General features: G+C 49.1%; 7 protein-coding genes across 7 annotated transcripts; 3 read left to right on the forward strand and 4 right to left on the reverse strand.

Annotated features, from left to right (window-relative positions):
• Positions 1-115: 115 nt before the first annotated feature.
• cog6 (Golgi transport complex subunit COG6) lies at positions 116-2626 on the reverse strand. Its single transcript, XM_040852166.1, has 2 exons — positions 2197-2626; positions 116-2117 (listed from the first exon to the last, which is right to left on the reverse strand). Exons 1-2 carry the CDS (start codon positions 2506-2508, stop codon positions 243-245), a joined length of 2187 nt encoding a protein of 728 aa, XP_040703538.1. The 5' UTR covers positions 2509-2626; the 3' UTR covers positions 116-242.
• Positions 2372-4082, forward strand: ASPSYDRAFT_44118 (uncharacterized protein). The gene is made up of 3 exons (XM_040846792.1): positions 2372-2441; positions 2533-3705; positions 3762-4082. Exon 2 carries the CDS (start codon positions 2745-2747, stop codon positions 3600-3602), a length of 858 nt encoding a protein of 285 aa, XP_040703539.1. The 5' UTR covers positions 2372-2441; positions 2533-2744; the 3' UTR covers positions 3603-3705; positions 3762-4082.
• Positions 3786-4177, reverse strand: ASPSYDRAFT_57277 (heat shock 9/12 family protein; the record flags this gene model as incomplete). Its single annotated transcript, XM_040849344.1, has 3 exons — positions 3786-3828; positions 3890-4082; positions 4144-4177. The coding sequence occupies 3 exons, from the start codon at positions 4175-4177 to the stop codon at positions 3786-3788; spliced, it is 270 nt and encodes an 89-aa protein (XP_040703540.1).
• A 944-nt stretch (positions 4178-5121) lies between these two features.
• Positions 5122-7830, forward strand: ASPSYDRAFT_57278 (uncharacterized protein; the record flags this gene model as incomplete). The annotated part of the gene is made up of 4 exons (XM_040849345.1): positions 5122-6066; positions 6123-6623; positions 7009-7160; positions 7224-7830. The coding sequence occupies 4 exons, from the start codon at positions 5122-5124 to the stop codon at positions 7828-7830; spliced, it is 2205 nt and encodes a 734-aa protein (XP_040703541.1).
• A 925-nt stretch (positions 7831-8755) lies between these two features.
• scw4 (putative cell wall glucanase (Scw4)) lies at positions 8756-10087 on the forward strand. The gene has a single exon (XM_040846794.1). It carries the CDS (start codon positions 8962-8964, stop codon positions 9817-9819), a length of 858 nt encoding a protein of 285 aa, XP_040703542.1. The 5' UTR covers positions 8756-8961; the 3' UTR covers positions 9820-10087.
• A 219-nt stretch (positions 10088-10306) lies between these two features.
• On the reverse strand, positions 10307-12568 carry lcbA (serine C-palmitoyltransferase subunit lcbA). The gene is made up of 4 exons (XM_040846795.1): positions 12101-12568; positions 11517-12027; positions 10956-11447; positions 10307-10896 (listed from the first exon to the last, which is right to left on the reverse strand). Exons 1-4 carry the CDS (start codon positions 12427-12429, stop codon positions 10714-10716), a joined length of 1515 nt encoding a protein of 504 aa, XP_040703543.1. The 5' UTR covers positions 12430-12568; the 3' UTR covers positions 10307-10713.
• Positions 12569-13022: 454 nt separating this feature from the next.
• On the reverse strand, positions 13023-18834 carry ASPSYDRAFT_149261 (1,3-beta-glucan synthase; the record flags this gene model as incomplete). Its single annotated transcript, XM_040841885.1, has 3 exons — positions 13023-13329; positions 13385-18640; positions 18695-18834. 3 exons carry the CDS (start codon positions 18832-18834, stop codon positions 13023-13025), a joined length of 5703 nt encoding a protein of 1900 aa, XP_040703544.1.
• Positions 18835-21900: the final 3066 nt, after the last annotated feature.

The raw sequence follows: 21900 nt of genomic DNA on the forward strand, positions 1-21900 counted from the left end.
TGGAATTAAATACATGTATGTCTGGAGGGAGCCTAACGCATAAAGTCCGCCGTGTTTGCGTTATCGACAGCAGTCCCTGAGTATCTCATCGGTAATCCATGAGCAGTTGTACCAGCTCTTATCAACGGATTTTCCGCACCATATTACTTGTAAGTACATGTCGAAAGATATAGTCTAAAGGTACTTGATCAAACCGGCGTCCACCACAGGACCGAGAGGTAAGAACAAAAATGATATGTAGATCAACTCAACAATACACGGATCTCCCCCGTCGTACGCGGGAACAACCTCCTCAAGCTCCTCTCCTGTTCCTCTCCTTCATCGCTCTCCTCACCCTCATTGTCCTCCTTGACTGCACCAGTAGCGTCGCCAACATTTCTCCCCTCATCAGCGCCAATTATCATCCCTTCTACGAATTCGAAGTCCCGACAGAAAGCCTCAACTGCTTCCTCCGTGACACTCTTAACAAAGGATGCGCTTTGTATGCGCTTCAGGTTATCGGTGGCATCCATGAGTGCGGAGGGGAGGAAGTCGTCCAGCTGTTGACTGATTGCGATAAGCGCTTCGGGCTGGAATTCTGGGAGGGCTGCGATCGTTGCGATGTCTTGCTCTTTTGTACCTGACGCTGGGCGGTCTGAGAACGGTTGGAGGGCTGTTAGAAGGGCTCGTAGGCCGGAGGCGTCGAGGAGGTAGCGATGCTGGATTTCAAGGAGCTCGACGCGAAGCGTGGAGATGGCGGATGAGAGTGGAGGGAGATGTGTTGCAGTTGCGAAGGGATAGGGTGAAATGGAAGAACGGATGGTGATGTGGATGTTTGTTAGGTAAATTGCGCGAGCTGTAGAATTGGGGAGTTCGTCTGCACAGGACTTTGCGATATTGAAGAATGGATCGAGGGCTGCGTATAGGATTGGCGTGAATTTGTTCTCTTTGTTTTCGGGTGTGCTATTGGGATCTTCTGTTCCGAGCGATGCTTCATGGGTTTTCATCAACGATAATAGGACCTCTAGTGAGTCCTGGAGGAACTGTGGTGCCGATAAATCTTCTGGGGCTGTCAGGGCCGCGTGGTCTGTTGAAATGTTGCCGATTTCGTCGCGCATGATTGTTTCAAAATGGCCCAATGTGAATTTTCCGAGAGCTTGAAGCAACTCCGCCAGGTTGGAATTTGGGCCCATGAGCTTGGAAAAGGTAGTCTGGTAGAAAGACAGCAGGTTGATGACTTTATAACAAGTGACCGGGTCATCGTGCCCTTGGATGACCAGTTCAACCCGCTGGCGTAGAGAACGCGCGACACCGACAAGATCGCGGCTTACAAGATCACTCAGAGCTTTCTGCCCGTCAAAGGTAATTTCCTCATCTTCGTCAATTCGAGCCCACGGCTCGCTGCTTAGACCTGCCTGGATCCCTCTTGCCAGTTCATCCCCATCAGCAACAAACAGAGCTTCTAAAGCTTCGCGTTCTGAAACCGTGGTGGAGTGCACCCAGGCGAGCATATCCCCGATATACCTCAGCGGATCATGGGCCGAGAATTCAATAGGTTTCACAGCGCTATCGCGCCCGGAGACTGCATCGGTCAGGGCATAATGGAAGGCATCCGACAGAACGTAGTCTCTAGCCTCTGCAAAGAAGTCCAAGCAGCTGTGGAACAAACTTGGTCGCTCAGCCAGTACCCGCAGTGCCCGTCGGATTGTGCTGCTAATTCGAGGATCCTCGAGATTCAGTGACTTGAACTCTTTTTGAACCCACCGATAGAGTTTCTGATAGGCAGAGTTCAGGCTCCGAGAGCTTTTCTCCATGAGCTCGAGGCCAAGTCTCTCGTTTTCCGCACCAAGTAGAGCTTCACAGTCGCGATGTACTTGCTTCACCCGTGCGAGGACATCGAAAAATTCGTCATGTATCGGCTCCTCGGCTGATGTCAGGGTCAGGAGCTCGTCCTCTGAGACTATGAAATGTTTCGTGAATGCATCTAACAGATGTTGTTTCGTTTCGGCCTCTTGCTTCTGGCTCATCAGAGCAGAAGCTTCCTCTAAAACCGGGGCGGTATCCTGCCTGGCTACCACAATGTGTTTTCGCATTTCATCGCATGTTTCCTTTAAATTCGATATAACTGCTCCTATGCGCTTTAATTGCTACAAAACTGTCAGCATACAATTCCCTTGGCGTTGTAGCCCCGCGTGGTCTGGCGAATTTCCAGCTCACCTCCGCCACATTGCCAAAGTCCCTCACGATCTCTGCATTGCAGTCTACTACTTCTTTCTGTACATCGAGGCGCAATTGCCTCCGCACCTCTGCCGTATTATGAACTCCTCGCAGGCTAAGGGTCTCGAGTGCATCGCGTATATCCGTATCTGCGTACGACACGGAAAGTACACTTGTCAATCGGTTCGATAAGGCATTGGAGCGCTGTTGTTGAAGCGGTGGGGAAAGGGGCGACGACGAAACCGGTGAGGACGTCCTAGGCGATAGACCCGAGGGACCTCCAGAGGGTGTGAAATAGCTACCGGTGGCCATGGCGAGCTGACACTCTGGTTGTAGATTGTGGAACGGACTTGCCAGCGGACGATCGTGAGGCGGAGGCGGAGAGAGAAAGATTGCGGCGGATCAACAACATTGCCCGGCTACCTCATCCAAAGAACCAACTCGTCCACAAACGGGCCGACTGCTCAATTTGCGACACAGACATCTTCACTGTATCAAGCTCATTTTACTTTAACCGTTATATACGACAATCGTCTCCTGCTCCCCTCATGGACAGTCCGCTTGCCTCCCCAACCAAGGCACGTCAAGCCGCCATTCAAGCCAAAGACTGGGCATATGTGAATTCCTGGTTAAACCGTCACTACGCGCCGAATCCGGTTCCCAAGTTTGAACGAAATGAAGATACTTTACGGGCATTGCTAGCCTTGGCTGCGGCCAACGAGGCAGCAGACGAGGAGGCAGCGATGCTACACCATGCTCGCGAGCAGACAATTGAGGGGTTCAAGGCTCGGGAAAAAAGAGAAGAGATGCAGAAAGTGGAGATTCTCGATGGAGTGGAACACTGCCTGGACGAAACCGGGGCTGGCAACCTCGAAGACCTTGCAGAAACAGTTGCCGTCTTAGGCACGCTGGGAACGAAGACAAATGACGTTGGCCAATCGATAATCGAACTTACGAAGGAAGAGTTTGAAGCGCAAGGGCAAATGAGAAGGGTCCAAAGCTTACATGGCTATCTTGAAAGGGAACTTGTTACTCTGAGGGAACTACTTGATGAACTCAAGTCGGACCCTGCGTTTGAGACGCCCGCCAATCTTCCAGCGCTTACATCTGAATGGACTCGGAGTACCAAGTTGCTTAATTCCAAGGTCACCGAGTACCAGGACAGAACCACAGCTTTGGAGCGGAGTAGCAACAAAGGAGCCACCCTTGAGAAAGTCATGTTGGAGGAGGAAGAGGTCAGCCGGATGATAGAGTCGACCAAAAGTCTCGAAATCAAGATGAAGATGTTTCACGATCTTCCCAAGGATATATCTAACGCTCGAGCCAGGTATCAAGACCTAGAAAGGGAGCTGAACCAACTCACTCAGGAGCGCGACTCTATGTTTGAAAACCTGGTAGATCGATGATCAACCTACTACTACGAAGACTGGGAAATGCACAACTATGGACAACCAATTGATAGTTTAAATATATGGCATCATAAGGCCTAATGTACAGAGAGTACCTAAGGTATGGTATCGTCAAAACTCATAACACATTCATGAATCGAAAGCTGATGATCATAGCAACACCAAACAGGTGATCATGCTCTAGTTGTCACCAAGGCCAACGGCGTTCTTGACCTTCTGGCCACTGCAAACGGTTATTAGCACCAATTTGAGAAAGCACAGGCCATATCATCAGTGCTACTTACATCGTCTCGGTGGCGCCGCCGTGGGCCTCATTGTCATGAGCGCGCTGGCCCTTGTCGAAGGTCTTTTGGGCTGCGCCCTTGTCGTCGTCGGGCTGCGCACCGCGGGAGACGCGGTCGGTTGTATCGGTGAAGGTCTCCTTGACCTTGTCTTGGGTGGACTTGGTGGCGTCGGGAGTAAGCTTCTCCTGAGCCTCTGCGAGTCTTGTTAGTATTCTTCCAAGACTTTTCTTCACGGCCTTAAATGGAAAACTCACTGGTAGAGAAATCCTTGCGGCCGGTGTCAGACATGTTTGTTCTTTGTTTGATTGAGATTTGAAAAGGTCGAAAAGTTCAGTAGATGTAATGGTTGTGATTGTAGTGATGATATGAGATTTGACAATGCAGTTGAGGAAGGGGTTTATATACCTTTCTGGACTTCCCCTGGGTGTTCCTCATTCACACCTGAACAGTCAATTATGACGTCGACATTTCTGAAATCAGAGCACACAATTCCAAGGTTTGTTCAAGTCGACTGCCAATGGGTAAAGATCCCGGTATGTCTTCAGCTCTTGAAAGCACGTCACAGAGTCCAGCCACGAATCGGCGTTGACCATGCAGGGTCAACCAGGGCGATTACCTGGCTCGACCGTCATCGAAGATCATCACCCCCAATGCCATCATTGTTGGTCTGATGTTGCAGGTGGCTACGTAGCCATGTACCGGCACCTGGGTTTCAACATGACGTAAAAATGACATGCAGAATGGGTTGCTTAATTTAGATTAGTGTCTTATCTGATCGTAGCACATGCTTCTGGAAACCATTCTGGAACTTTTATTCTCCGGGGCTCCGATGAAATCATGGCCTTTCCATATTAAGATGGACCTTCATGTATATATAGGGAAGGCGGTACATAGTGACAGAAATGGCATCGCCACCTCGAGTTATCTGTCGCCCTGAACAGTGAAGACAGGTTGAAGAGTCATCCCGCCATAAACAACAGCGATACCTAGTCGTTTCTTACAATCGCTACTAGTCCCACAACTTTCACATCATGTTAATCTGCGTTGTTTCATGCAATATTTTTACGATGCTTAGTTTTTTACCTGCGTTTTAGTTTTCTGCCTTATTTATTGATCACTACAGCCATCATCATTCGCCGTGAGCCTAGTCGCCCGGCCTTCAATATACACAGGAACCAAAAAAAATAAAAAAAATACACTGATTCCAACACAACACACATCAGAATTTGTCAATGATATCATCCTCTACATCAACATCGAACTGGGATTTCACTCCGGTGATTGACCTCTTGCAATCGCCGTCATGTCAGGCCGGGAATCAATCGACCCGCGAAAGCCCCACGGATTGTCCCGTGTCTTCAGTTGCGTCACACAAGGTTGTCAATGACGTTGGCAAACTAGGAACCCAGGAACAACTGCTGAACGATGCGAGCGTCGACTCACCCAAGCTAGGAGACTTTGGCTCTCTGTGGGAGTTACTGGGTACCCCTAGTACGTCAACTGCCTCGAAGGGCAATACCCCTGGTAACGAGATTGGAGAGTCACCAAAGCAGTCTTTTCTGCGCAAGCAACCTACCGTTATACTCAAACGGCCATCGGCTCCTGGCACCTCGGTTGAAACACCAGTGTCGACGTCCAAAACCTCCGCGAAACGAGCACCAGTACTTAACTTCACCGACACGTACGATCTTCGGCCATGTCTGCATGGTGGCACGGCCGGGGTCGAGTCAAGCACCACGGCGCGACGGCGCAGCCAGCGAAATATAACACACAATGAAGCTACTCTATCAGAAAGCAACGCTGAAGGGGAGTCAGATAGCTCTCCCAGTGTTTTTGACACTCCACTGTCACGTCCGCGAAACATTCCAATGATCCCACCGCAGGTCGGTGTTTCAGAAGCCAGAGCAGGATCTTTCGAGACTCCCCCATCGTCTTTTGATGAACTAAATGAAGTTTTACCTCCGAACCCTCTCAAATATCCTCCCATCGCCGGTGTGCCTCGTTTGCAGCCGCTTGCCTACAAAACCGCAGCAGATCAGCGGGTTGGACTTTTGACCAAACTTTTGAAGGATTTTCCCGATTATGCAGAACATCTCGTGGAAGCTGGGCGGTCGAAGAAGTCAAAGAAGCATGATATTTCGTTCCGCCCAGTACATGTGTTTGTTGATATGTCAAATGCAAGTGTGGCTTCATACACCAAATACTGTTGTAAATTAACTAACTAGTTTACAAGATCATGGTCGGGTTTCACGATACGATGAAAATCTCGCGAAACATACCCGTTCAGACCAGGATTCGCCGCCTTCCCCTCTCCTATCAAAATTTCTCCTTGATATTAGAACGCGGGCGGCCGGCAGCGAAGAGAGTCCTTGTTGGCTCCGACCGAATCGCAGCTATAAGCGAAAGCGAGCAACTCGGTTACGAAGCAAACATCTTAAACCGGGTGCAAAAAACCAAACAGCTCACCTCTCGTCAGCTGAAGTTCCGGAAAAATCCTAAGGTGACGCCTCACCACGGTGGCCATAGTTCTGAGACGAACGATGGTCCCGGAGAGCGTTGGGTCGAGCAAGGGGTGGACGAAATTCTACACCTAAAGATCCTGGAAAGCCTGTTGGACACGGATGAACCGGCAACGATCGTGCTGGCCACGGGAGATGCTGCTGAAGCGGAGTTTTCCGGTGGCTTCATGCGAATGGTTGAGCGAGCTCTTCAACGTGGCTGGAAAGTTGAGCTAGTTAGCTTCTCTCAAGTGACAAGCTATGCTTATCAGACGAAGGAATTCCGCTCTCGATGGGGAAGTCAGTTCCGGATGATTGCTTTGGATGATTACGTCGAGGAGCTTTTGAATATGTAGAGATACGACCAAAAACTCCTGTTGGAATTGCATACAAGTACATAACAGCATAGATATCATTCGGCGTTCTTTGATCGCCTGGCTACCTAGCCAGCAATATTAAACCCTCACCATGATCGCCAGGACCAAGAACGAAGCTTTTTAAAGCCCCAGGGGGCAGTTATAACGTAGGCTGTCGATCAAATAGGCTCAAGAGCTCGTTACTAAATGCGGACAGCTGTTGCCGGGCCTGGAGCCTGGGCGGGGCAGCAACCTTATCAGTCAGTGGAGGGATCACCGGTTACAAGTCTTTTTTTCACACACCTCTCTTCAAGCATCAATATTTCTTCCACACCTCACCATGGCCACATTCAAATCGCAAGATCTCTATGGCGGTGCCATAAAGGCTATAATCCCAGAGACCTGGCTCGATGCAAGGTAACGTCGATCAAGCTACCCCACCATCAAGCAACCCGGCCAACTAACAATCGTCCGCAATAGCAACCTACGTCAAATTCCAGACCACCAGGAGCTCTTTCTGTCCCGTGTCACCCTTTCAAATCTCATTTTCGAAATAAACGAGCGCGTTTCACAGGGAACAGCTCTCTCTGCCCTGCAATCCACCCCAAACCAAGAAATCCTCGAGATTCTAGGGCCCAATCCCGAAGCTACACCCGAAACCGTCGATAAAGCGGCAGCGCTGTACCATTTACATGATATCCGTGATGACGATGGAGATATCCTGCGGATCGTAACTCCGCCGCACCATGTCTCCATACAGAAAATACCTGGTGCGAGAGCATATAAAGGTGTGGCACAGATGACTTCGCCCACGGCACGCTCCGGTGTTGCGCCATCTATCGGAGGTGCTCCTGCCGGGTCAAGTACAGATGGAGGACTGGAATCGAGTGTGAGTGTTCATTATCTGCTTGTCAGACTCGAGGAACAGGAGAGCGATGTTTTGGTTTTCTTCAACGTCCCGCACAAGGAGTTTAATGAGAAGGGCGACCCGAGAGGGCTGTCCGAAGAGGAGGAATTAGCCAGCGGGCTTATTGATGAGTTAGCGAAGAAGTTGGAAGTTACAGATTGGGGTTTATTTGGAGGGTAATTCTTGGTTAACCTATTCTTAATGGGCTTGGTTATAGTTTGATTGTGATAGAATGGGCTTTGAACACTTGACTTGCATGCCTAGATAGCTACCACCAGGTTGCACCACTCCAGCAACTGATTTGGACAGGGGGTCACACACTTTTAGGTATGCGATGCATCCATCGGAAGTATGATATCTTGTACTGACGCTCCATATCAAGTTCAGCGCCGATATAATGAGATCTATTCCGATTCGATACCAGCAAAGTAGTCTCAAAAGGGATGCTCATATCAGCAAAAGCCTCCTTCCGAGTTTCAAATCAACCTTGGCTGCATAGCACATTTCTCATCTGACCTAAAAGTTAAGAAGCTCGCAAAGAAGGATTCTGCAATGTGTGCCTTGGATAAAGCGGCCAAAAATGAAGGGATGGGATGCTGGCTCATTCCACATCACCCCGGCTCAACGAAGTATGAGACGAGCATTCCTGCGCAATCGAGATTCATCCACCACATTCCTTCCACGGCTTTTATCGATCTTCTTTCTAAAATCTCGTTTCCCCAAATTTGAACTTAACCCAAAAGTGGGAAGAGGCCTCAAACAGTCCAGTCCCACTCTACTATGAATGGTGATGGAGTGAATTGCTCGGTGTTTCTCAGTCTCTAGCGAAGACCCATTCTGCGTCTGGGATAAATTTTCTTCTTCTTTACATTTCCATTGCCATTTTTCTTCTTTGTTGCTGAATCTACTCTCACTCCCATCCCTATCCGACTTTCGTTCCTCACACGGCTTTTGAATCAAAACAGCAACCACGCCAACCAAAACGCAGACAATCCACTGCCTTGGCAAGAAATGAAGTGGATTATCCTCCTTTCTGTGATTTTGCTCAGCTATCTTGCTGCTGCTATTCCCATTGACAATGAGGGTGTCATCGCTGCTTCTGAGGCAGTAATCGAGGTCACCGTCGACGAAAATGGACGGACTCTTTCTGTTGAGACCATCACGCCAACTGCAACTGCCGACAGTGCAAGTATTTGTACATGTAACATGTAATATGACAGCCAACGATGCTAACTCCGTATATAGGCGCCTGCAACCCTTCCTCCTATCCTAGCTGTTCCTAATACAGAGGCACCGCATAACCTTGAACCTATGCTCCCAACCGATGCCCATGTCAACAAAAAGGTGAACGGCAATCTCCCACAAGATAGAAAGGCTGAACCCAAAGGAAACCCCCGACGCTTCGGAATTTCGTACTCACCTTACAATTCCGACAACACCTGCAAAGACCAAGCCCAGGTAAACAAGGATGTCGACAGGCTAAGCCATTACTCCTTCATTCGTATCTATGGCATAGACTGCGATCAAACCCGTAAAGTCATTGTTGCCGCACGCCGTCACCAGATGAAGGTCTTCGCAGGTCTCTATGAACTCCAGAATCTCCACGCCAGTCTCGATGTGATCATTGACGCGGCAAAACCTGACCTTTCCACCCTCCACACTGTCTCAATTGGAAATGAACTCCTCAACCGCCGGCAGAATTCCGCTGCAGAGGTCACCAATGCTGTCGCTGACGCCCGTGTCTACCTCCGTAGCCGCGGGTACAGCGGGCCCGTTGTAACAGTTGACACATTCTCCAAGGTGTTCGAACACCCCGAACTATGCGGCGCCTCGGATTACTGCGCTGCCAACTGCCACGCATTCTTCGACGCAAATCAAACACCAGCGAACGCAGGCTCCTACGTCCGCGATATCGCGCATCGTCTCTCCGCGATTTCTGGCGGTAAACGCACAATGATAACCGAGTCAGGGTGGCCGCACGCCGGGCAAAACAATGGCAAAGCCATACCGAATCCAGATAACCAACGGAAGGCCATCGACAGTCTGCGCCAGACTTTCGGGAAGGATCAGGAAAATCTCGTTCTCTTTAGCGCATTTGATGATCTTTGGAAGGAAGATAACGAGTGGACGTTTGGCGCAGAAAAGTTCTGGGGCATTGGGAATCTCTGATCATTCGTTACTTTTATTTCCACGCTAACTAGCTTGATGATGGTGTCCAGTCTGGTCTTCTTCTCTCTCTTGGTCGTTCATGAATATCCATCTCGACCAGAGTGCTTGATCATCGACATCAATAGTATCATGGTGCCGGTCACTATGACTTACTGTCAACTAGTAAAATAGATTTGCCTTAGCTCGGCGAGCGCATTTTGATGTAGATTGACACAATTAGGCTACCTAACTCTTGCCAAAAATGATAACAGGATCTTTTCAAGTACACTACATAGGGAAATTACATCTTCGTAGGTCTTCTTGAGTTTCTTCTGCAATCACGCAGTTAACTTAGTGCACGGTTGAGTAACTACTGGCCTTTAGTTAGGGCAACGTCCACGGAAGGCTTAAGCTTAGCCCAGGCTAGAGGATTTTAGGACATGGCCACATGCAATTTACCTACGGCCTAAAAATATTAACTTGGAGAGCAAAAAGGAAATAATAAAAAGAAGCGGATTTTGATTAAATAATATAAGCTCTAATAATGCAACAGTGCCAAACAGGAGCCAGAGGAAGGGCCCCAAAAAAGAATGGAGAAAACAAGTTCGACACGAAACGATTATTAGGTAGTAGGTAGGGTGCTAATTCCGCTGGCCGCGAGGAGAAGGAAGAGAAGTTGGCGTGTATATCCATAGTACAAGTACTTAGGCTCCGTGTCACGGTCCCATATTCGTGCGTAAGCGCAGTCAGTTGAGCCCGAAAAAAGCAAAGCGTCGGCACAGAAATTTTACTCTATACAATAATGGTGTAAGAGGAAGAAGTATCATCACGTAGAAGGTAGAGCGGGCGAGCTATAATCATGGTCGCGTTAAGGATGTCATGACCACGTTCTGAGCAAATGGCAAGGTGCTGCTGTTACTTCCTTTTGCTGAGAACTTTTGTGATCGCATGACGGATGATAGTCCCTGATTTCTCGATCTCTTTTTTTGTCAAGCCGATCGTAACGCACACCTTCAGGGCGGCAGGAACCTTTTGCTTTGGCTCGAAGTTGTCATCGAGACACTTGAGGCGCGTGATTAAGACACCGTTCGCGAGGCACTAGTCAAAAGAAGTCAGTATTTTCGACGGTGATTATTTAGGTGGAGAGCAGATCATACCTCGTCTACCACATCCTGCAACACAAATTGCTGGTCTTCGTGGGAAAGCCTCTTTGCAGCAATCACTTCGGGCTTAAGAACGAGGATCATGATCGGGTTCTCAGGTGCACTTGTGCAGTATACCCAATCGCTGCGAGGGTCAAGCTGGGACCACATAACTTTTGTAAGGTCCCTCAACTGCGATACTGTTTCGGGGCTGTTCTGCAGAACATTGATCGTGGCACTGGCAGTAGTAGATAGAAGCGCAGGAAGTGCCGCCGAAAACGTGTAGGCAGCGGCCGAAATACGCTGGTGGTGGACAATCTCCTCCGAGCCTGCACAGAATCCTCCTCCTGCGACTAGTGGGCCGGCCAGCGAACCCACGATCATGTCGACCTCGGCTGCGTCCACATTCTGGTGTTCAGTGATACCGCGTCCTGTCCTCCCGAGAACACCGAATGACCAGGACTCGTCGAGGATTAGTCGGAATTTGTACTTCAGCTTGAGTTCGATCTAAACTCCCTGTCAGCTACGCAGTTCAAAAAGAAAGAAAATAGAAGGGCGAAAAAGAGGGGGACTAACGATCTTAGGCAAGTCAACCATGTCACCATACGACTCAAACAAACCTTCAGTAATGATGAATCGGCGGGTGAGGGGCTTTCTTGCTTGCTCCTTGGTGACCTTTGCCAAAACCCGGCCCAGATCCTCCATATCATTATGCTCATACCACCGGACGATACTCCGAGAAATCTGAATACCCTTCCGAATAGCAAAGTTCACGCCCTTATCCGCAACGATAATGTCTCCACGTTTCGAAAACGCCGGAATCACACTAGATATGGTCGAGAATGCTTGAGAGTAGATGATGCAAGACGCAGTACCAAGGTAAGATGCAACATCCGCCTCGGTCTTCATGTGGACGTCTTGAGTACCATAAAAACCGCGGGGACCGCAAGGTCCAACACCGTAGTTGCGGAGTGTCTGGATCGCCTTCTCTTTGATCGCCTCATTCGTATTGAAGTTATAGAAATTGTAAGATCCAAGATTTGTCACCGTTCGACCGTTCGATAGCTTTGATTTAGGACCGACCGGGCTGTATGATTTTCTAGGCATCAGCACTGCGAACCGTAATTCCAAAGGGGGTAGTAGGGCTTCAAGGTTAATACCCGACAATGACTGTTCTCTTCTCGACTTCCATTTCCTCTAGCGGGGTCGTCTTTCCGACGAGCGGCTCCGGTGTCCATTCATCCACCAGATCATCGATTTCATCCTCCGAAAGTTGCACCACGCCAGGCTTTGTGGAATATTTCGGGGCGAGCAAATAGCGGACCGCGAACAGGAATAGGAACAGCTCGACAGCGGAGCGAATGGGGTCGTTCTGATAACTAGACTTCACATAGCGCAAGAAAATCGCTGACCCTGGAACGCGATGGAATAAATTGGCAAGCTCATGAAGATACTCGGAAAGGAGACGCTGGGTCTCCTGGATATCCATGATGAAAAGTAATCAGCGGACGCGCATGCAGCGCGAAAGAAAAGTGAGCCCGAATATGGTAGCAAAGATTTCACAACAAGAATGATACCATCAACCTAGGAAGAAAAATGAAAACTGAATCGAAAGGGGTGTATGGGCTGAAGCACTGATTATGGTGGTTTCAAACCTACGCGGTCTCGATTCCCGAGTGAACCCGGCACGTGACACAGCATCAAGTTGCCCCGGGACTTCGAGTTTAGCTACGGTGTAGACTACTTGGTACTAACTCTTTTAACATTGAACGGATTTTTAAGAACAAACGAGAGCAATATATGGAAATTTGCCGGTCTAATAATTTCACACAATGGACAAAACAACAATACACCTTGCGAATACAAAACGAGCCGATAAATATTGCATCCATTAAATCTCACAGGAACCATCTCCCGTAGAGATTCCGGCGAGAAGGAAAATAACAAGGAATGAGAAACATAATCAACGGGCTCAACACAATAGCAGCACCAATGCGCTGGACATTTTATACATCTCGTTTCCATGTTTCATATCAAACAAAATAATGTAGCAGAATGTAGTTTGAAGAGACAAGGCGATCTCTACAGCAGCTTGTAGGTTCCGGGCGACGCAACAGGCTCCATACCCTTGGGGATACCAGAGCCGGTATAACTGGACATGGTGTCGTTGTTGTTCTTGTCAAGCGGCTGGATTAGCTCCTTGAGTATGTCGCTACCGCCCGCTATGCTGTCAAGGTTGACAACATCCAGGTTTCGAGCAACCAGGGGCGCAATAAGGAGAACAAGGAACAGGACAAGCATGACGAAATACAGGATAGCAAAACGAACCACCCGTCTCTTTCGAAGCTTAGACTGCTTGAGCGAGTAGATCGGAGGGCGGATTTGCCGGCTATATTTACGTTAGAAACGAACCATCAAAAATGGAGAACAGTGGGAAATCTTACCTCGGACGCAGCCAGAAGAGAATGACAGAGTGAAACTTATCGACATAGGGGATACACAGGGCAGGCAGCATGACAAATAAGACAACATGGCCAATGACGAAGTCTGCTGCGAAGTAGCCCAGTTCCGTGATCTTGCAAAGAAATTCTCTGCCCGGCTGAGAAAGCGAGTGCCAACCCATATTGTACCACTTTCCAGTCCACCAGGCAATATTGGACTGATCATGCTTGAATTCTCTTGTCAAAGCAAGAGAGATTATAAGCTTGTAGAAGAAGCGTTGTATAGCGGCCATGGCGATCATCCCCATGACGCACCGCGGCCAAGACCAACTCTCAAGGAAGAACATAACCTCAAAAATAACAAGCAAAATTATGACGGAAATTGCGTGGGCTATAGCCGCCAATACAGCACCAAACTTCTTGCAGCACATGCTCAGAAGAGGACCCATGCAGCAAGCCATACCAAAGAACGCACCAGCAACACCGGCATTGATACCAATAGGACCGAATGCTACAATTGCAATACGGATAATGGCATCAGGAGTTGTAGTTTCGTTCTTATCAACGCCAGTCCGAGAATTGATGTAGAAGTATGGAACGATAGTGACACCAACAAGGACGAGGGGAGCGATGATTTCGCTGAAGAAGATGTTGGTGATGCGAGCTCTGGGAACATCGCCCGATCCCTTCTCCGATGGCACACCGAGGAGCTTGCGCTTGTAACCGGTGATTCGGGTACGTGACAAGCGACAGAAGCCAATCCAAGACGATGCATGTGAGCGAGAGTTACCACGTGAAAGCCAACGAATATAGTCTCGGTAATCGATGAAGAAGTCGTTCCAGGAGAATTGGTGGGGGTTGAAGAGGAATGGAGAGATGCACAGAGCGAGAAGGGAAACCCAGAACCAAATCAGGGACGCGGTCCACGTAGTTGATGTCGAGAAAAGCAACATGAGCAGCAAACGAGATCCAGCGTAGATCGATGGTCCCGCAAACCGAGAGTACAAGACACCGAACGGTATACGAGCAGTTGCGAAGCCACGACCCGTGCCAATGTACCGGGCGCCACCAAAAGAAAGATTTTGGTGGACAGCATTCGCATAAATTTGACATACGAACACCTCGAACATGAAAGAGAAAGATCCGAAATGCTTGGCCAACCGCGTTGCCATACGCCACACTCCCCTCTCGGTCAATTCCTGTACCGCCAGTGGGACAAACGAGATGAAGAAAACGATGAAAATCGAGATAACACAGCGGTTGACCCAGTCGATAACGGGTGTAAGAGGGGCGCAGAACGTGGGCATAAGAGGATCGGTGACGGGAAGGTCAGAGTTGTAGTTGCAGTTGATGGTCTCGTGCTTCAAAGCTCCCAGGTTGATCAGGACAATCATAAACATTTGCACAGACAACATGATAAACATGTTGTTAATGTGGAACCCAGGGTGAGCATAGTAGAAGGACAGGAACCGATCAAGAGGCAGTTGAGTACCCAGGTAGTAATACTCTCTTGAAAGCATTTGTTCGCCCATACCAGTACCAATCTTGGTCGTGAAGTTAAGAATAGAGCCAAATCCAAGATCACGACCCTTACCACACTGGAAGTACTCGCAGTGCTTGATGCGGCCACCACGAATCATGGCGTTCATACCGGCGTAGATATCTTCGTTAAGATGGAGACCTTTCTGGGCTTTGGAGATGCCACCCCTGGTTGTCATAAAGATACCATTCAGGAAATCGGGGTGACCATAGTGCAACTTTCCGCCGATCTGAGCAAGGGTACGAGCAAAGAGAGTACCAAAAGTCTGTTCTTTACCGGCAGCAACGTCACCAAGTACACCAATATTCTCGGAGAAAATGTATTCACGGGCACCAAGAATAGCAACAGGAGCTTCCGATGCAGATGCAATACCGGGCGTGTAGGGCGAAACGTTATCAGTCGTCAGTTCCTCAAATTCGGCAAGGACACTACGGATCTTCAAACATTCTTCGAGGTAGTTGTCTTGGTTGGCATCAATAACTTGAATATATTCGCCACGATAGAAGATGATGGAATGGTTCTGGTTGTCAGATTTGCCGTCTCCAAGAATCGGGTTTCCGGACAGCTGGATTCTGAACTTGGGCTTCCGCATACCATTCTCAAGTAGCTCACAGTGTCCATCGATCAAAGCAGAGTAGAGGCGTGGCTCCTCGCCCTCATTGGCCGGGGGCTCTTCATCAAGGTACGCAATCTGAAGGTCCGGGTACGCACGGAGGAGGAATTCAGTGTTCTCCCGTTCTTCCTTGGTGAATTTGGCGTAACGTTGCATGGACACACAAATCTTGAACTTGCGACGAGCCATTCTCTCCAGTTCGCGTTCCAATTTCTCCGAGTTGCCGCCGAACATTTGAACGACCTCTGGGTTTTCAACGCGGTACAACAGCTTAATAGCCCTGCTATAGTTCATAAATCCGGAAATGGTTCTGTAAAGAGTCTGGGAACGCAGCGAGGACCAGATGCGAGTACGAAGGGTGTACTCTGGCGCAGCTGACTTGAAACCGATGCAGTAGAATGGCAGGTCATCAATCTTGCTCTTTGCCGCATCCTTTTCGCTCTTTTCGTCGCCGTTGAATTGAGAAGTTTCATCTGCCAAAATCTTTGTGTCCTTGACAAAGCAATCCCACTCGTGTGGGTGAAGTTGCTTCAAGTACTCGAGTAGGGTGACACGGGAGTATGGCTCATCCTCACGAATAATTTCGCGAAGGGAGAGGAGGATCTTTTCACTATAATGGGGAATCAGGACCGTGAAAGTTGGCATATTATCAACAGGCAGAGGCTCGGGCATTGGGGTTGACAACGACTGCGCAAAGAATGAAATTCGACGCTCGGCTTCGCTGCCGCGCGGGAAGAACTCCGTCTTGAACGACTGGTCTTCCTGCGAAACGAAAAACGTAGGTGCTCGAAGGGTACGTTTGCCTTCTTGCTCAGACGGGACCTGGTGGTACAGAAGTTTCTGGACGTGGTCGATAGCAAGAAGATGCTCCCTGTACATTGAAATGATGATTGCATTCCAGACCTGGGAGATCAAAACCTTTGGCTTGTACTTGATTTCCATGTCGGTAGTGGCAAGCACTTTGGAGTAAATACGCTTCGGTAGGCGCGAGAAAATGTTCCTCCAGGGAGACCATATCGATACACCGAGGTAAAATGACCTAGCAACCGAGAAGATGGTGTTGCAAATAATGTACCAAAGATAGCTGTCGAGGAAAAAGAGCGTCAAATCCATAAAGAACATCAAGCCAAGCAGAATCTGAGGCTGATAATGACATAGTTTGGCATTAAGGTACTTGATGCCGGGGCAATGATGAGGGTGCCATGGTGAAAGATACATAATGGGATCCTTGATAGATAGCGTCAAGAAGAAGTACGACTCGGCCAATTTGGCACCAAAGACGCAGACCCAGAGACCATATGACATCCACATATCATTTCCCTTTAACCTTGGGTAGCTAGCAGTAAACGTCTGGCTGGCAACGTACTGACGTCCATGTTTCTTCAGATAGCTGCCGAATAGACCTCCAAGGGGCATGATGGCGAAGAAGAAAAACGTTCCAAGGGCGATGAAGAAATGCACAATACTGATAGCGAGAGGAATTTTGGGGTCGACACTATCAAGAAACCAAATGGCGACGACACCAGGGGCCAAATTGATGACGAAAACCAGGAGAAGAAACATCAATCGTTTCGTGAGGTGTTGAGCACCGGCCCAACGACGGGGAACATACAGCCATTCGCAGATCGTGGCGAAGATCTGGATGAAGGAGACCAGAGCTCCACCGAATCCGACAGCCGACCAATACCTTTGAGGTGGTGGTTTGTTATTCAGCTGCTGCTGGTAATTGTGTGTGTAAATTGTGGGAGCATTGTAGGCCGTGAAAAACCAGAAAGCACCCAAGTGGATGACCCAGATACGGTTAAAGTTTGTAACCAAATGGAACCAGGAACGAGTCTCCTTGTAGGTCTTGAAGAATACCTTTTTCCAGTTGACCTCCTTGAGCTTCGTCCATCTTTCTGCAGTTGGGATGTCGACAAGTCGGGTCTTGTCCTCCAACACGATTCGCTCAATACCCTCTGGGTACCAGAAGAGTTGGTTCATATCATCATACCCAATGATCTGGTTGTGGTCACGTTCGCGGCGAACGTACTTTCCATCCAAAATCTCATAGCCCTGGTCGCGGCAGTATTGATAAAGAGGGGTGACGATCTCGTTCAAGTATGTGAACTCCTCGACCGGTTCTACTCGGTTCTGGCATTCTGGAGAGTTGTAAAAATCGTCGGCGCACTTGAAAATGAAGCAAAGGCACTCAGGCAGGAACCGAACTTGATTTGCCTCACCCCAGCAGAGTAGGAACAGTGCCAGTTGCCGCACTCTCTCATGCTGGGACATTCGGTTCATTCGAGTCTTCCACCTGTACTCAGCAGCTTCCAAACTGTTGTCACCTTCCAGAGCTTCAAGGTTGCCCTCCACATCCTCGGGGTTTTGCTCTGCCTTCTTCTTTGCAGCCTTGCGGGCTTTTTTGGTCTTGCGGTCTGCTTTGCCCAGTTTCATGTTTGAAAACCCAACCGCATCATCAAGATCCAAATGGGCTGCGAAATACCAGCGACGATAGTTGGCATTGTCTCCACCGATGTAATCCGCATGTAGGGACAGGAGTGCCTGGTTGGGAGTCATGCGGGAGGCCCGAGAGTCCAGCTGCGTCATCAGATGGTCGTACATATTGCGCATGCTGTCCCGTTGAAAACCGAACTTATTCACCAAGTCGATGAAGACATCCTCGATTTCTTCTTTTGAAACAGGGACTTGACCATCAGATGCCCAGGCCGGGAATGGCTCTCGAGATCGTTGGCTGGCAGGTAAAGCACCGCCATAGTCCATTCCGTACACTGGTGTCGACGCACCAGATGACCGATTCCCTCCGTACGACACCTGGGAGGAAGGAGGTCGGTAACCGTAGCCTCTCCCGTACTGGCTATCCGTGTAGCTGTTGTATCGGTCATCTCCGCGACCATAGTAATCCATGTCGGCGGCACGGGCAGTCTCGGATCTCATGGTGAAGTCACTAAAGGTTTCGGATTCTTCCTCAGAGTCACGACCACGTCGTCCCCCGTATCCATGTCCGTGTCCTTGGTCGTAGTACTGGTCGCCATAGTACTCGTCGTGGTGGCCCGCATCGTAGTAGCCACCGTCGTGAGCATAGGCGCCATCGTTGTAATAGCCACTATAACATGTCAGCGCTCGTCATCCCAGATCGTATATTGCACGGGGTAAATACCCTCTATCGTAGTAGCCATCCCCATAATCTTGGCTATCATAATAACCACTATGGGCATTGTGGTCATCGTGGTAATAGGCGTCGCCATGACCCTGGTGGTCATAGCCATCATCATAATGGCCTTGTTGGTAGCCCGACATTCTGGCTAACAACAGTCACTGAGGTTCTCTTCCAAATATTAGTTCTTTGATCATATACAAGATAACAAGGCATTCAACCACGGACTCACAGAAGCAGTGTCCCATTAAAAAATTAATTCAGTCGAGATTCGAATTCGATTAATTATGGTATGGACAGGCGATATGCAAGTGTTATTGGCGAGCGGAAGTAAGAGATAATGCACCAGGCGCGTCGTGAATATCGTCGAATTTGGCGTTTTCGCTCGAAGGCACCGGACCTGTCCGTTTACCTAGGTACAAATCAAGCTCAACTAGGAAAAAAAATTCCTTGTTGTTTTCTGTCCTTTATTCTGCTCTAGCCAAGCGCGCAGAGCATTCAAGAAGCCGTCGAATTTTGATGAACGAACGGAAAGATGCGTTGAAGTAGCGAGAGGAATCCCGTTTGAATATACAGGAAGGAGAACCACAAAGTCTCGCCTCCTCTTCTTTCCCCGAACGAGAGGCAGAAGGAAGGAAGGGGAGAAGGGTCCGTCGACGTCGAAGTCCTAGGTTTCGAGTACAGCGATGTAAAAAAGAGCGGACTGGGACTCAAAAACCAGGAAGAAGGAAAAGCGAACTGCGAAAAGAAAGGAAAGAAACCAAGTGAAGGACGCAGGGAGGGAGGCTTGAGTTGGACGGTCAGCGAGAGTGAAAAGGGAATCGATTGTCCAACACTCCGACAAGCAGGGAAAATCAGACTGGCTGGCCTGCTGGGAGGGGGGCTGCTATTTTGGGCTCTAGATCTGCTAATTTACAGTTTTGATACGCGATTACGGGCCTTGTTCTGGAGCACTTCGGTATCAAGCGCGTAATTATACGTATTAGCATTACGCTTCCTTTGCTGAAGACGGGGATTCCGCGTAATCCCAGTATGAACGCGGGTCCTCGGTGCCACTGGTACACAAAGTGGTATTTTACTGTACGCTTCGTGCCCTGTGCTCAATCCCATCGGCTTCTCATGTCTGAGAAGCGTCTTGCCTTCGGACGATTGTTCGATTCGCCCAAGGCAACTTCAATAACGGAGGTAATTCCCGTCTCACTACAACGACCTCGGGGTTTTGCCCTTTTCTCACTGTAGTTGCTAGGTTCCCAAATACGGCCGACGAACGGCTTGTCCAGCCTCTGGTGAGGATCTAGATATGTATCAATTCTCCAAGGCATGCATTGCACTGTGGGTATACCAACAAATTACTCGAACTGCGAGAGCGAATCCATGGATGTCACCGGAGCGCCCCTGAACCAGACCCGCTGTCCTATCAATTGAGCCAATGGGCGCAAGTTACACTACAGACCGTTGGTGGGGGTTGTAACAGATTACCGGCTTCTGCTTACGCTCGTTTATGGTATCGTTCTCATCTGGTATGCAGGGGCGGGCTCAGTATCATTCTTCACAGTCGAATTGCCATACAACAGCATTCAAGAGACGTGTTTATGCGTGGCGACAGAGTGACAAGCCCCCGCATGCGTAATATGGTGAAGCGTAAAGCATGGAACTCTTGTGGGTTGTTTATTATGATTACTACGGCGTCACCCTGAGCTCTTGGCCAGGACCAAACCTCGACGATTCAGTTTCCCAGCCTTTCCCAAGGACTCGCCACCAAGCGGAGAAATACCACGTCAATAATAGCTTGCACCAAGATCGGGCGCCGATTTCAGCTGTGAAGCTACAGACTACATTAATAATATTACATCCCTCGAGCCCGTCGTGTTGATCGCATACATACATATGAAAACTGTGGTAAAGCTTCTATCCTCTGTAGTCTGTATAGACACTCGTCTGTGCTGGCGGCCCGTCGGCCTCGGGTGTCTTGAGATCTTAAACCCGTTCCAAGATATCGAGGCAGTCCCAGGTTAGAAATTTCCAAGACCGCACCTAGCTCCAGCTGTTTCCAGCCATCTTCTGGTCCAGTTCAGGGCCGATCGCTGATATTTCGACAATTTCTAACCCTGTCCCCTATCACATCCTGCCTCCTGGTTGTTTTATCTTCTCAACCATGGGGCAATTGTAAGACTCGCAACACTCGAAATTTAAAGCCACCCAGGTGTATTTTAACACCAGCGGTCCAATAAAAGCAGCCCTCCACTGTCGATTTCATGATCGCACCACCGCTAATCAAATGCCATTCACGAAATTAAGCAACCCCACTGTGGCAATCACCAAGTTTAGCTGTCGATTAGTGAATGGACTGCCCAGTTCCTTCGAGTTCTGGCTCTGTCTGATCGTCCTCCGACCTAAAAAAGTTCACAGCCCCTTCCAGGTTTTCCGCAAATAAAAGCAAGCCACAAAAGCCGTCCGGAAGTGTCAGGAGCTGCCCAGGAGTGGGTTCCGTTCATGGATATGCCAATTGCCGGTGGTGGCTCAAAAGTCAAGTCTCCAAGGAAGGTTGGCGACATGAGTTGGCGTTGTGCTTGCCTTTCTCCCCTGAAATCGTAATCATCCACGATCTGCCAAGCTTACACGCCCCGCACTCTGAAACGGGAACAGAAAACGACTTTGGAGTCCATATCATCTTCCCCTGTGAGACTGAAAACCACATGAACGTACTCCGTACATCATCGGAGGCGAAAAATTAAAAAAAAAAGGTACTTTTTACGTAGTCTGTAAGGAGCACGTCAGAACTTCCTGCAAGAACAACGTGCTTTTCCAATTATGTCAATTCCGACTCCCCAGTGCAACAGTTTCCTCAAGATTCAAGATCCTGATCTTCAGTCAGGCCCTGAAACCAGCAGTGCTTATTCGGATGATCCATTGATGGCGTACGCAACTCGGCCCACGTACTGAATTCTGTTATGGTCTCGACCAGAGCTGCCCGACAGTTGAGGTGAGCACCAAATGGTTAGACCACTCGAGGAGGATTCTGTAATAAAATCTGTTCCTTAAATCAAGAATTGAAAGTATCCCCGTTCTGCACCGAGTACCTCCTCGAGGGCACCCCGTAGTCCGCACAACTGTACGACACCGGAGAGATCCCAGACCAATCTTTCTGGTGGCGGGGATCACCCGGGCGCCCACTGCCATCTCTACATAGGGGTGCCGTGCCGACATTC

Source organism: Aspergillus sydowii, assembly GCF_001890705.1.
Source record: "Aspergillus sydowii CBS 593.65 unplaced genomic scaffold ASPSYscaffold_4, whole genome shotgun sequence".
In the NCBI taxonomy this organism is placed as follows: domain Eukaryota; kingdom Fungi; phylum Ascomycota; class Eurotiomycetes; order Eurotiales; family Aspergillaceae; genus Aspergillus; species Aspergillus sydowii.

Bases quoted from the DNA above. Each gene is read 5' to 3' on its own strand.
- scw4 (XM_040846794.1), top strand. From the start codon at position 8,962: ATGCTCCCAACCGATGCCCATGTCAACAAAAAGGTGAACGGCAATCTC.
- cog6 (XM_040852166.1), bottom strand. From the start codon at position 2,508: ATGGCCACCGGTAGCTATTTCACACCCTCTGGAGGTCCCTCGGGTCTA. The intron at 2,118-2,196 runs GTGAGCTGGAAA...TAGCAATTAAAG, and splicing joins ACTTTGGCAATGTGGCGGAG to CGCATAGGAGCAGTTATATC.
- ASPSYDRAFT_44118 (XM_040846792.1), top strand. From the start codon at position 2,745: ATGGACAGTCCGCTTGCCTCCCCAACCAAGGCACGTCAAGCCGCCATT.
- lcbA (XM_040846795.1), bottom strand. From the start codon at position 12,429: ATGGATATCCAGGAGACCCAGCGTCTCCTTTCCGAGTATCTTCATGAG. The intron at 11,448-11,516 runs GTTAGTCCCCCT...CAGGGAGTTTAG, and splicing joins TGGTTGACTTGCCTAAGATC to ATCGAACTCAAGCTGAAGTA. The intron at 10,897-10,955 runs GTATGATCTGCT...TCTTTTGACTAG, and splicing joins TGCAGGATGTGGTAGACGAG to TGCCTCGCGAACGGTGTCTT.